The sequence below is a fragment of the Haliotis rubra genome, unplaced genomic scaffold (genome assembly GCF_003918875.1).
Source record: "Haliotis rubra isolate DU_JTF1 unplaced genomic scaffold, ASM391887v1 Scf321, whole genome shotgun sequence".
Lineage (NCBI taxonomy): Eukaryota > Metazoa > Mollusca > Gastropoda > Lepetellida > Haliotidae > Haliotis > Haliotis rubra.
Genome location: NW_025766993.1, coordinates 472565 through 487685, shown reverse-complemented (window position 1 = coordinate 487685; position 15121 = coordinate 472565). Strand labels below are relative to the sequence as shown.

At 37.2% G+C, this 15121-nt stretch overlaps 1 protein-coding gene across 1 annotated transcript in view; it reads left to right on the top strand.

Annotated features, from left to right (window-relative positions):
- The window catches only part of LOC124283798 (glycine receptor subunit alpha-2-like), a 46974-nt gene extending 37477 nt beyond the window's left edge, over positions 1-9497 (top strand). Inside the window, exons 4-8 of the mRNA XM_046719827.1 lie at positions 97-317; positions 2518-2600; positions 4198-4335; positions 5893-6263; positions 8013-9497. Coding sequence (XP_046575783.1) covers positions 97-317; positions 2518-2600; positions 4198-4335; positions 5893-6263; positions 8013-8237 — 1038 coding nt within the window. The 3' untranslated portion in view covers positions 8238-9497. The remainder of the gene's footprint in view (positions 1-96; positions 318-2517; positions 2601-4197; positions 4336-5892; positions 6264-8012) is intronic.
- Positions 9498-15121: the final 5624 nt, after the last annotated feature.

Genomic DNA, 15121 nt, shown 5'->3' with positions numbered 1-15121 from the left:
CACTCTCACCCACTTACTCACGATCTCACTTTGCCATTGATACTTTACTCAGTATATTAAAAAGTGGTAGGTGATATAACACTGGTTCTCTTCCAGAAATTCGGTGCCAGCTTCTACCTCCGCCAGGAATGGTTAGACTCCCGCCTCAAGTACAACGAATTAAACACCAGTATCGTGCTCAGCTACAAGAAGCTGTCAATGATATGGGTACCGGACGTTTTCTTTCCGCAGTCAGAGACGGAGCTGCGTCATGACATCACCACACCAAATGTATTACTACGCCTATCCCCAGACGGGATGGTATTCTATAGTCAAAGGTACTTTGTACGCAATATTCAAGTTTACGTTTTAACAGTTTTTGAGACATTATCATATATCAGTTAAAACAATCCAGAAAAGTACATAGCTTCATTTTATGTTTTTTATATTCTTCATATCCATTCTGGGTACACTATTAGGTAGTGTTACAATTAATATACGATTAACTTTAGAAAGGGAAGGGACTTGTAGAACTCTGTCAAAGCCTGTACAAGCGAGTCCGGTAATTCCACGCAGCTGCAATAGCGCACTTCCGTATCGCGGTAAACATCGTCTGCTACCATATTTATGCTTGAAATCGGGACATTTCTACAAGGGACTGGCTTTTAATCACTAAAGGTAAGTAAATAACAGTAATTGACAGATAAATTGACAGTTTTATGAAAATTCGTTTTCTTCAGACTTTTAAACCTTTTTCTTCATTATTCATAATTGGATTTAATATGAAACACTCTTCCTTACATCGATGAAGTGATTATTGAACATAATCTTGCCCTAATACGCTTCCATACTTCGGATCTCCAGCCGGGTGTTATGCGCATCAGTTGCTGCGCAGATTTACCGGACAGCAAGCGATGTCGTCAAAACGCCGGTTAGGTCAACCATAATGCAACGTTAGAATCTTATAGTCGTCAATAAAACTTATATTTCTAGGTAAATATGATGCATACCAGCATGTTCAGTCACGTAAACCACAAAAATAAGAGACGTTAGTTGCCGTGTTGCGATCGATGTGCGCGGAATCACCGGACGGCATTGTATATAATAATAATGATTTGGTCAAACTCGATCGATTTTCATTTGAGTAGCATACTGACATTTACTGAAACACAATAAAACACATACTTAACCTGAACTTAAAATCACATAAGATGTGCTTTGATGTCCATCTCAATACACATGGAATGAGATTCGAACCCGAACTACGACTGTGTTTGATTATCTGATACCTATACCAGAACAACTTTTAGTTAATTTAATTTTTGTCGCATTTTATCAAATATTTAAAACGTGGTAGAGTATTTTTTTCTTGAGAACTTGAATTGTGTCAGCACATAACACGATTGCTGCGACTATTAGGTCGTTTATTCAGAATGCCGTCTTTATCTGATATCGGATCATAGCTCACAAAATCTGACGTGCATCCTCTGTTGGAGTTGAAGTTATGGTTATAAATATTTTAAGGAAAGAGAGATCAAATCCATGAGTTTTATTCTATGAAGCTCAGTTAATTAATTTTTTCATTACTGAATTTGGTTGAAAATTAGGTATGAATGTGTACCATGTGATGCTTACTGTACGTTTTGTATATGTCCAATAATAAACACGTTCTTTTCAGGCGTTAAAAACTATTAAATGGGTTGGTTCACTTAATGGTTGTGGAGCTATTTGTCATATAGATCGTTGTGGAGAAATCCGGACAGGTTGATACTTTTGACTCGGACTGTACGTGTCTCTATTTCTGCTGTTCCATTACAACCACACCGATACACATGTAGCTGATATGTGCACGTCTGGCAGATTAGTTAACTATGATGCCAGACTGTTATCTCAGTGAAGCGTTGGCGGGTAGCTGCCAGAAATTACAGCATGTGTTCTATTGTATTGTCTGTTGAATATCGCAGTACTCAGCATTATTTTGGTCGTCTCTTTCGAACAGCATATTTCGCCGTGAATCTTTCTTAAATTGCAATCGTCACGTCCATCATATGTAGACCCACTTAACATACAAATGGATAACTTGTACATCATGTTCTGTTGCTATTGTGTGTACGCGCCAGCTCATAAATCGAGCTGATTTCAATAAAAAATTATATTTATGTTAATTCTATTTATCACATGTGTGTCGTCATGTGGTCCTAATAGTTATTTTGTTCGTTTGTTGTTTAACGCTTCACTCAGCAATACTGCAGCCATATTATGTCTGTAAATAATCGAGTTTGGACCAGACAATCCTGAGATCAACAGGATGAGCAACGATCTTGGTATCTGTAATACGATGACATGTGTCAACCAAGTCAGCGAGCTTGACCACCGGATCTCGTAGTCGCTTCTTACGACAAGACCAATTCTAACCCGGATCTTCACAGGTGTAATATTAGTTTGTCCACACAGCAATGCACTTATATACTCTGTTCAGTAAGTGATTAAAGCTACACTAACAGAGTTCACATGTCTATAATCATATTTCTGTTCCAGGGTTTCTGTGGAATTTCACTGTGTGATGGACCTGAGGAAGTTTCCAATGGATCAACAAACTTGTGAAATCAGGATGGAAAGTTGTAAGAATGCCATATCCAATCGTTCTGATCTTCTTCCAGACTTTTATAGCGCATATCACTATATGCCATGTGTATGTTATATACTGACACCCAATGAAAACCCACAATCTAATTTTAAAGGATTAGATCTGTGTGTTTTTGTGCTCAGGTACGTCTCGAAACACACCGGAAGAAACATGAACCATAAACGACGCGCGTATTATGTTTAAATACCATATGCAAAAAACAAACAAAACAAAACAAAACAAAAAAACCCACTCGCCATAGAACAACTTAATTGAATTAAATATTTGCATTTCCAGTCAGATTGTATGCTCCTCTTATCGAGTGAATTATGTATGTATTTTGATGGGTGGCGCTGTCACGAGTGCAATGTCAACATTTTGTTTGAAAGGAAAAAGACAAATGCCCTATTCATTATGCATCGTATTTGTAATCCTACTCTTAACGCAATGGTGTCATTAATTCAGGTTGAAAGTAGTTCATAATGCATAAAGTCTTAAATCACTTTGTTTAATATATATACAAATGAATACAGTATTAACTTACTTAATACAAAATTAATTCCCATATAGCTCAGTTGTCTGGACATATACTGAACAAATAAAGTTAGGGATCTTGAATATATGCCATGCCTTACAAATTACCTTCGCTTTGCCTCCTTCCATCTGATTGTCATCGCATGATGGAACTGAGACAAAATAGTCAAAGATGTTTGCACACTCAAAATATCCGATGAAGTTTTGAATTACATTTAGGAGTCCAATCTGGTTCTTTGGATGTATATGTACACAGTTCCCTGTGCAGGGTTGCGCTGTTGGGCACGCCGGAATCCTGTGATCATGGGTTCGAATCCGTGATCGCCCGTCTAGGTTTGTCAGCATCACGTCATGCTCCCGGTTTCACCCATTGTAAACCAAAAGTCATCGTGTTCTTTAATCTGATTGGTTGAAAAACAAGATCGAATGGTATTTGATTCCCGGAAATTGCAAGACTATTCACTGCGTATTGACACGTACAAATATCGCAAACAATTGTATTGTTGCGTCGTCAGCAGTGGTGACGTCATTCAAATCATATTGTGACGTAAAGTCGGAATGACGTCACAAATGAGCAGTTCCAGATGCTACCATGGGAACCAGCTGAAACGGCCAGCTGATGACACTTCACTCGATGTCAATGAGTGCAGACAGTAAAACCCATGTGGGTCTTTTGGTTTACTTTTGTGTTTACAATGTCGATAAATATCATGTGTAGGCCAATTTCCGGGTGTTATTGAGTATTTGAAGCACGGGAATATTTGATTTGAAACTTCCGGCTAACACCGTCGGTTCCAAATGAATTCCCGTGCTTCAAATACTCAATAACACCCGGAAATTGGCCAACACATGATGGTTATCTCCTAAATGGCAACGTGTGAGACCTGCGTCAATTTGGGCCCACATTAGGCTGACACGTCTTAATTCTATATTGATAACTGTTCGAAGCGGCATTGAAACCTGACTCATTCATGATCAATCATAACCACTCAGTCTTGGGACGTAATGTCTGTTTTGGGTGACTCTTCATTCATTCATGAACACGTAAACTGTTTCAGATGCATTTACAACTGATGACATACAGATGCAGTGGTCCTCGGGGCGCCAGTCCCTCAATGTTCTCCCGAACGCCAACATGCCCGACTTTGAGCTGCTCTCCGTTACCACACACGACTGCACTGCCACATACGCTACAGGTACTGCTCACGGTGTTGTCTAGTTACAATGGTGATTGCAATTGCGTGAATCTATTCATGTCCCGTTTGCATTATATCGTTATTGGTTTGCCTGGTACTGCCTCTGTATATATTGCAACCAGCGTGTGACACACAGTTCACTCACTTGCTGAATATCCAAATCCTTTTGCGAATTATTTCTAAATAATAATAAATATTTTTAAATCCGTTGTTGTCAAGTTTCTTATAAAGAATTGTCTTCTTGTAAATCGTTTAAAATCTTTGTTGCTCCAACCAGGATGTCGTGACTCCAACATATATATCGCAATATGAAGGCATTGCTAGACATGTGACCAACCTGTATACATTACATGTTTTGATTGTATGAGTTCTTTCGCTGTTGATGCAAAACCGTTATTTATGTGTCTCCGTTAGAACCGAGTGTTTGCAACACACAGTGGTATTGGTTACGACATTCACGTCACTCCACAAACCTCTTGCGTTTCTGAAAGCAATCATTTTGCAAACATTATTCCACCAGGGAACGGATATTGCTGGGGAAATATCCATGCATAAATGCTAAAGTGACAATGATACTTCTTCTGGGATACTACATGTATGCGTACAGAAATTTTCCATGACATTTGTAAGACCACGCAACTCGATCTTATCATCTTGCAGGCAAGTTAAAACATGCCAAGCGACCAGGCCCCGATTTCTCGAAACAAACTTAAGTCTGAGTTTTGAATTAAGTTAGAGTTTTTACTTAAATTTGAGAAAACGCATTTACCAGAATGAACTGAAATCGATATCAAACTCAAACATAGTAAACAATCTGAGTTTGGTGGATAGGTGGCTTGGGCGTTTCTATTTCAAAAAATGCATTTGAGTTAAAAATTCAGCTGTTTCAAATTGTCAAACTCAGTTTGAAATTTGAGTAAAGACTTAAGTTTGTTTCGAGAAATCGGGGCCGGATGTTTTCAGTAATACTAGTTTCTGTTCGGTAATAAATAGATTTATGAATACCACTATTGTCCGGAATTTAACAGTAGAGTTATCTTCCCTTTTCTAACTATGCGACTGTGACTGCTAATTAGATTTGCCGTCTGGGAAAACCAAACCAAAACGCCTGGTGCCCTGCTTATGATGAGAATCCTATATATAAACAGGCAATAACCTTTGAGTGTAGTGTGGTGGTGTATGGTCCTGTGCATAAGCTCAGGTCACAATTCAGTTGAAGTTAAGCGACACTGAGCGCTTAGAGTCCTTGGATGGGTGACCGTGTTTGGCAGCTTCACTCCTGAGAATTTGTAGGACTTCAGTCCTGCTTCACAACGAAGCACATGTGACACACGTGGTCTCACCTTAGGCAAGTGAGTTTGTTCAAAATTGCCACCCAGCAGAAAATGGGTACTCGGTGAGATAAGTCATGTGACTATTAACCTTCTAGCGCCTCACAGGCAGCTTGGGTTATCAAGGGTAATAATGTTTAAGCGCTTTGAGCATGCACAAGTGCGTGGAACTGGCGCTATATAAATATCCATTATTATTATTTATTATTATTGTTGTTCTATCAAGGAACCTTCCCTTGCCTTTACGCCAAGCTGACTCTGAAACGTCAGATCGGGTTCTACCTCACCCAGACCTACATCCCCAGCATCCTCATCGTCAGCCTCTCTTGGATCTCCTTCTGGATTGACCATCAAGCGATCCCTGCTCGCATCTCTGTCGGGCTCCTTACAGTGCTCACCATCACCACACAGAGCTCCGGAGCCATGACACAACTACCCCGGGTTCCATACGTCAAGTCTATCGATGTCTGGATGTCTGCCTGTCTTATCTTCGTATTTGCTGCTTATATGGAGTATGCTGTTGTTACTGTCCTCGCACGGAGACATCGCAAACTGAGCATGAGCACAAGGCATAAAGACACGTCAAAACAGAACGGGGTAAGTGCTGTCGCATTTGTATATTTTCGTCGTGAAGACGAAGTTCATTCAGCGCCACACAGCGTGATAGTGCTGAAAAAAACAATTCAATAAAGGCCCAGAGAAAATGTTCAGAAATGATTACCAAGCATTTGACTTCATAACCAATTACATATTTTAGCATTGTATTTAGATAAGTGGCGTATAAATGTTAATCTTGATAAATCTAATATTGTTGTATTCATGAGTGGAGGCAGACTTAAAAGGACTGATGCATGGTACTTTAAAGGTAATAACTTAAAGATAGTCAAGAGCTATAAGTATCTCGGTTTTCTATTCACGTGTAATGTTAGCCTGGGCAAAGCATTATCCGATCTCTCCTTACGTGGCAAAAATGCATTAATGGAATTAACTGGTAACCTTAGAAAAATCGGTTCGTTATCACCGGATATCTTTTTCAAAATATTAGACAGTCAAATACAATCTATCCAATTATATGCTTCAGAAATGTGGGGATATAAAAAAATATAAAAGCATTGAGAAAATACATCTTTCGGCTTGTAAGTTATACCCAAATGTTGGATCTCAGACACCTAATGCTATGGAGTATGGTGAATGTGGCCGTTTTCCTTGTAAATGCAGCTGTTCGTTGTCTTAACTACTGGATTAAAATAACAACAATGCATAAAGATCGCATACCAAAGAAAGCTTATGAAATGTTACTTAATCTCGATAATTTTGGCTATGAGACATGAGCAACAAAAATTGCTATTTGCTCTTTTCTTATGGATTTGGATTTGTTTGGCTGTCACAAACTGTTGGAAATCGCGTAGGTTTTATCAGAATATTTAAAACGCGTTTAGCAGGTGTTTTTAAACAAACTTGGAGATCCGATCTTGACAATAGCACACGTTATGTTTTGTACACAGAATTCAAAAAGCTTATTAAACCCTGAAAAATACCTTTTTGAAATTGCAGAGTATAAATTACGTAAATATTTACCACTAATAGTTAGATTTAGAGCTGGATTGTTAAGGTTGAAATTTTATGAAGGACGATGTTGTAAAATTAACACAAATCTGAGAACATGTCATCTGTTACGGAGGTCTAGAAGACGAATGCCATTTTACTTTCATTTGTCCTAGATATGATAGCTTATGTCGTAAATATTTACCAAGTGACTCCAAAACGAATATGTATAACTTTAAGAAACTACTTATGACAAATAACGTACATAGTTTGAAAATGCTCAGCCTATATATAATGCACTCTTATGAATGAAGATGTACACTATTACAAGAATGATATACCCCTAAAATACCAAATTAAACATACAAATATTTTGTTGGGCCTAAAACATAGCCGTAACATGTCAATAAGTGTAATGGTCAGGATGTACGGAAAAGTACAGCTTCATTGATCATTTAATGATGTCTAATCAGTGTTGTTTGGATCTCATGCAACAAACGATATTTATCAATAGGCAATTATTATTATAATGTTCAATATATTGATCAATAACCGTTGAATCCAAGAACCCGTAGACAAGTAGAGATTATGAGACAAAATATCTCGAAACTTGTGTACAAGTGAGTTTATGCCGCAAATTTCTCAATTGTAAATATCTAGTCTGGATCAGACAATCCAGTGATCAACAGCATGAGCATCGATCTGCCCAATTGGGTGTACATGTGGAAACTTCTTGACATGGAATGTTCAATAAGAAACATTGAAAACAGAATGTATACCTAAGGTATTTTTTATTTTCAGAGCACTAGTTCTGGTGTGTTCAACAATGCATTTGACAATGACGAGATGTTCACTACAGGTCGTATCCCTGCATCAAGGTCAAGGTCAAAATCAATCATCTCCTTAAAGCTTGATGGATCTAAAGACCTTGGAGTAAAGATTGATAAAATCTCGCGCCATGGCTTTCCTCTGGCTTTTGTGTTGTTCAACGCCTTTTACTGGACATATTACAACCTAATAACGTGACACAATGGCTTCTTTCCGAGCTTGTATTCATGTTATTGAATCACCACTTACCTTTTTTGGAAGAAGTGAATGAGTGAATGAACTGGGTTTCACACCGCTTTGAACAGTATCTCTGTTATACCCTGGCAGTTTCATGTAGGAAGAAAACCAGAAGAGATGCTGTTGTTAGATGTTTGCCAATTTGGAGAAACCCATAAACAGGGTTTGGTGCTGACAATCCGAGCCGGCATAAGAAGCCATGATAACAGATTTCTGGCCTGCACGGTGAAGTGTGGCGCCTCTGACGATTCGGCCAACAGGATGAGGTTTAAGTTGTACGCGTAAAGGCGATGAGGGAAACAGTGGAAGAGTGTTGGATTGATTACAACCTTGTGGCAAATACATGATTTTTTAGACATCGATGGAATTGTTGATCGTTGTGGAAATGAATGGAAACACAAGCTACATCATTGTGCATTTACACAGTATACAAAAAGTAATTTTGGTAAATTTTATCTGACCCTGAGTCAATTATATTCAGAGATGTTTGATTATTTTGCTCAAATACTTGCGTTTATATGCTTATGTAATAATGACGACGTCAATGTGTTATTTGCCATCACTGATATACTGCCACGTACTCACATCAATTATTAATCAACTTGATATATTTACCAACCATACAGGATATATATTTCTCTATAAGATTTGTTTATTTATTTTTACCTTAATAAATAAAACTTGTTATTCTATCAATGTGAACACACAATGAGAAGATGTGTGAATAAAGATGAAGATAGAAACTTGAACTATTGTATATATTACTGCAAGGAATAATGTGATAAAATAAGAGCATTTTGGTGTAAATTACAGAAAGATAATTCGAATTTAGTATCACTATTGATAACGTTTAGAAGCTTGAAATCCGAAGTGTCCGGACACCTTTTGCACATTGAAGAAGCACCAAAGAATACAGGAAGTGGAGGAACTGTAAATAATTGTTTATTGTGATCTGTAACGAATGAACAGCGTTTTTGTTCATGAGCAAACAATTCCTGGGGAAAAACATGGAAGTGATTTCCCTTCATTGTGTACCCTTTCCGTCTGATGTTAAATTTTATATGTTACATATTACGTTATGCCGTGATGGTTGTAACTGTATGTATCCTTATCATTATATTATTGCAAATATTGTTGTTTAAAATCGCACTCAGCAATATTCCAGCTATATGGCAAAAGTCTCTGTAAATGATCAAGTCTGGACCAAATTAAACAGTCCTACACAACTGGGATACGATGACATATGTCAACTAAGTCAGCGAGCATGACCTCTCCGATCCCGTTAGTCACCTCTTACGGCAAGCATCGGTTACTGAAGACAAAGTCTAACCCGGATCTTAACGGGTGTTATTCAAATACCAACCCAGAGTAGAATCACCATGTCGAAGTTGTACTCTTTTATGAATTCTTTACACTAGACTTTAAGGTTAGGAAATTGTTCACTGTTAGCATTTGAAGTTGTAACAATATTTTGAAACCAAGACACATACACGCGCGCACACAGGTATGTATTTTTACTTTCTGCGTGAGAAATTGTTTCCTGTTTTCCTCAATGTTTGCAATATATTTGTAACACTATTCTAAAGCCAGGACAGAGACACTGATAAACAGTAGAAGAAAAACATGTATGTTTTTCCTTGAATGTTGACAGTTATTTCCTTAAAATGATGTTTGCATTTACATTTATAACATTATACAAAATACAAGACTGCCAAGCTGATCATGAGAAGAAGACTGCCAGACATATAACTGTGGACAATTGATACTTGTATGCTTGTCCGAAATGTTTGCATTTATGTTTGTAACACTATCCTGAACCCGAAACAGACACATTGATCAGGGGCTTTTGATATTTTTTTCTTGGAATATTCCGTCCATGTATTATTAAACATTCCAGATTGCTGCTACAAAGGCAGATAAGTTTCACCAGAACAGAAACTTTCATAGTGAAGATAAAAATGCCATAAATGATAACAAAAATTCATATTCTGATCTTCATTAATGTGCGAACACATAGACAGTTACATTCCTTCATATTTCTGTCTACGTATGTGAAGAGATGGGGTGGGCTAACTGGCACATTGACAGGGGATTAACATGTGATTTATATCCCCAGAGCTTCGTATATACCTAAGTAAAGCATCATCCGTTCTAATTGCATGTGTCCCAACTCTTTATCATTTTAAAATGTCTCATCACAGTTATCTCGTGACATGGGCTATCTTCCATTGAAGCCACTTAGATATGATTTTTTTATCCCACTCATATATCCCACACTTTCTCGTCAGTATGTACATCCTCTTATGTTGGAGTGCTTTAAATGAACCAGACTACAAGTATTTGCAAATTTTCAACGTCATCATAAGTGTTGTTTTTCTTTGTAGTTCTTTTCATTGTCGAACAGATACGTTTGTTCATAAACATCATTTTGAGATTTACGTACAAACTAAAGTTTCCAACTTAGAGCACTACTAGCGTCTATTGTATTTTCCAATTACTGTTTCTCTGTACAATGCTTGTGTCTCGTCTCTATGTGTATTTACAACTTAATTGTGTTCTCTGTTGATTGAATTACTATGGCATCCGTCTGCTAAACAACAGGCACAAAGAACATATAAGTCGTTTGATCTCTCTTTCGGTGAAAATCCGATTTACTAATTTCCTTTTAAACCTTGCCTGTAAAACAAATGAAAAGATAATCTTTATCTGAAAACACTAAAAGGCACTTTCCATGGTGAGGGTTTAGCATGGTATGAAAACTGAAACCCACGGTTTTAGTTTTCCTATTTCAGGGAAAGAAATCGATTTGCTATCCTTCTTGTAAGATATAAGAAACCAAATCCTTTCAAATATACAATGCATTATTCAAACACAGTAATGTCAAGATTTTGCTTTGAATATAAGATTTGTAAACGGTGAACTGAAATGAAAGGCTGTTTTGTATGGTGCAGCGGTTAGAAACTGAATACAGACAATGACTAGGAATATAGAGAGAAACAAGCATTTTAACTATTAGATACTCCATTTTAACCAGCACTAAGACGTATATGGATTCAATTTGTTACAACGGATAATACTGGCCTAACTTAAAATAATTTTCACAATAAGGTTGACATTTTGATACCTCCAAGTTGACAGCCCTCCCAAAGGGGTAAGGAACAATAAGAAAGTGTAGTTTAAAAAATATCTTTGCAAGTGATAGACGTACTGAAATATAGAAACAGTGACATTGGCTTTTAACTCAGTTGTAATTTGGGCTTGTTACGAACTGCCTCTCTGTAATTAGAATAACTATTTACTTATCAATGACACGTTATATAGTCAGAATAGTATATTAGAATCTGCTTTTTGTTTGAAATATCATTACAATGGAATTGGTGTTCTTTTGCTGGTATTTATCAGTCATACGAATCCATTATACCTTGATAGATCTCAAGGTATAGTTGAGTTGGCTTGAGTTCGAGAAACCCAGATGACGTTACAGACAGTTCTACTCGCCCCCTGTAAATGCGCTGACAGATATTGTAATAGAATCATTATATATTTTTTTTCCGTATATATGTCTCCAAGAGAATTCAATTATGTTTGGTAATAAATACTGTAGAACTAGTGTGTGATTTCTGTTTTGCTGCAATGTGATGGTTCTGCTGTTGTTGCTGAAACTAATGTTTACAGACGGTAACGTCGGCGGGAAATCGAGACCGGTTATTCTCTGGCATTAACGTTTTATATAAATATTCATAAGGATGAGGAAAATGACATGTGACATTATGTATGGATGGTATGGATGGCAAGGGGAATAAAGGATAAATGATAACACTGACTTGAAAACTAAAAGAAAAGAAAACTAAAGAACATGCTTAAAATGTGACACTTTTAACACTGGCGACTTTGCATGAAAAGGGGCATCAAGGAAACTGTCACTAGCAAGATAGCATAAACGCCATGACAATTATGAGAACGGGAATAGGATGCCATTGAATACAATTTGAAGATAAAAGTGAACGTACTATACTACAATGGTTAAGATTTGTTTGTTTGTTTTATTTGTTTGTCGTTTTACACCGAACTCAATAAAAGGAACAGATTCTCCATTGAGTTAAATCTTGGAGAATCGATCTACGCAATTGGGATACTATGACATGCATGACTTAGCAAACCATCGTGTTCGTCGATTAACTCAGTACGGCAAGAAAAGGCTGCTGAAGATCAGTTCCCACTTGGATCTTCACGGGTACAACAATGTCCAAAAGGTCTATACCAACTCCATCCAACATGTACAGACACATTTCTATTAACGGTAATCGACGATAAACAGGATGTCAACACGAAGGGTGAAGCTCTTGAAAGGCATTTAGAAGTTGGACGAACATGAATACATGACACGTTTTGTATGGATAACAACTTCTTCTTGTTCTTTATACGACGTTTAGAGCTAATTATTGCTCCTTCAAGGTGGAGAGCCTGATGAAGGAGAAAGAATTAGCTCTGATACGTCGTATAAAGAGTAAAAGATGTTGTTATCCGTACAAACGTGTCATGTATTCAACACGAAGGGTGTAGGCGGAAAACGTCCCCATATTGATGCCGTGGGTTATCTAGAAAAAGTATTGATTTCAGTGAGTCATTATATTTTTATCACTGTGCAATCTGCAGTCGTGTGAATACAATACTTCTACAGTTACACAGACCAGGATAGAATAACAGTGAACTTTACACAGACAACGCATTTACTATGTACTTATCAATATGGGAAATAGAGAATTGCTTTTAAAGATTCACATTTAACTGATGGTTATCTCATGAAGTTTGGTTGAAATGGAACTTTGAGCTTAACATAAAATCTACAACATCTAAGGATATACATTGTTTATTTCAACCTACCATTATTGGGAGAATTGACATGGAAATAGAGAATTACGTTTAAAGATTCACATTTTACTTATGTTATCTCATGAAGTTTGGTTGAAATGGCAATTTGTGAGTAACATAAAACCCACAATCTCCAATTACATACATAATTGTTTATAACCACTTACCTTTATGGGGAGAATTACATGTTACTGTTGTTGTGAAAAATTGAAGTTTACGTAAATAATTCCATGACCCTCCCCATATGTATGCTTTTGTTCACGAACCTGTGTCCTGTGCTTTTCTGTAGACACGTCTACTATGTTGACCCTCTTGGGTTACCGCCATACATTTCTACACAACACCTTGTCAGACAAAGACTCGGTGATAGGGTTCGGTTTGTAAGAGAAGCCCTCATAAAATGAACCTTGGCTAACTAACGAAAGAATGTGCTCTGCACGAAAAGAAACGCAAATGCATTTTTGTGTGGCGTTTGACGGAGATATTTAACGGATGTGCCAAAAACATCAGAATGTTAACATTTGACACACGTTACTACGCTTGCCACTAGGCAACGATGTGGACATGTCTTATCGAAAGTCTTCAAACAGCATCTGTCAAGATATGAGGACGTCTTATTTCAGGTCATGAAAAAACGACCTTTGCGAACTTTGACCGACCAATTTGGCAGGAATTAGCCAATCAAGAAGCAGTTTTCAGTAGTTTCAAAATGGCGACTTCCTTTCTGGATTACTGTTTGTATTTTGACAAAGTTCTCGATTAAAATTCGTAAAGGGAATAAAAGAACATTTGCAATGACGATGAGATGGCCCAGCCTACATGGCAGATTCCCGTTCGCTGTGGAAAGTCTCTCAAGAGGCAGACAGATGGTATCTAATATTCATAATCAATAGTAACTGATACACGGTACGGTCTTCAGGATGTGGGAAATGTAAAAAGTGCAATAACCAATCTTGATTATTACTATTTTTTTGAGAGGGTACGTAAGTCCCAAAATTTTCAAAGTCAATTTAAACTTACCAGGATTTTTAAACGTAGCATACTTGTTTATTTATTTTTGGCTAACATTTCTTACCATCGCCAGCAGCTGAAGGGATGGTCTAAATCAAACTAGGGTCCATGCAGGTAGCAAAGGTACCGTAAGTCCCCATGGTCCCTAGTATGGTGATCTACCTTCTGTTGTTGGCGTTCTATATAGCCTGTTTTTATATTGTATTGTCCAAATAGTGCTATTTGTTTTAACTTTCCACGCTAATTTTAATTCTAACTGTGATATTCTAGTTGTTTTACTCTCTTTCGTCGACAGGTTTTTTATGATATACATATATTCCATTTCAATGTCAAATATGTTCTCGTCACGATATGGCTGAAATATGGCCTGTGTGACGTTAAATTTTAACCCACTCATTCACTCATTACTATTTTAATGAGAATCTGTTATATATACCCTTTCTCTATATATGTCATGTTACATGTGCGGAGATTGTCAGCGATTAACACAGACGCTCTGTTTACCAGTGACACACTTTTCCATTGTTCATGATTAAGCTGTGGTAACCTGTCAACAAAGGGGAGTTACCTAATTGCAGCTTGGCTATTTGTCTTTTGCAAGCTCGTTGAGCACAAAGTGTTCAGTTCACAGGTCTTGAATGTTAAGATGTGCTCTGCAATGTCGACAGGGAATGAAGCTTAAATTGAATATGCTGGTATTATGTGAATGAAGTACTTTGTGCTTCACATTGCGTATGATGAATTTATGTGTTGATATTCAGTGGATCTTGTTGGCACATGGAAGGTGATTTTATCAGTAAATCAGGAAGTAAGAACTTTTACTGCTTATTATTATTATTATTATTTTTGTACCAACTTCTTTGACTGGCATTTTAGCAGATGGGAAGTACAATATTGAACAGACTTCATGGATAACCACTTCTTTTATTTTGTGAGTGCGACGTTTCGATAAAGATTCTTGT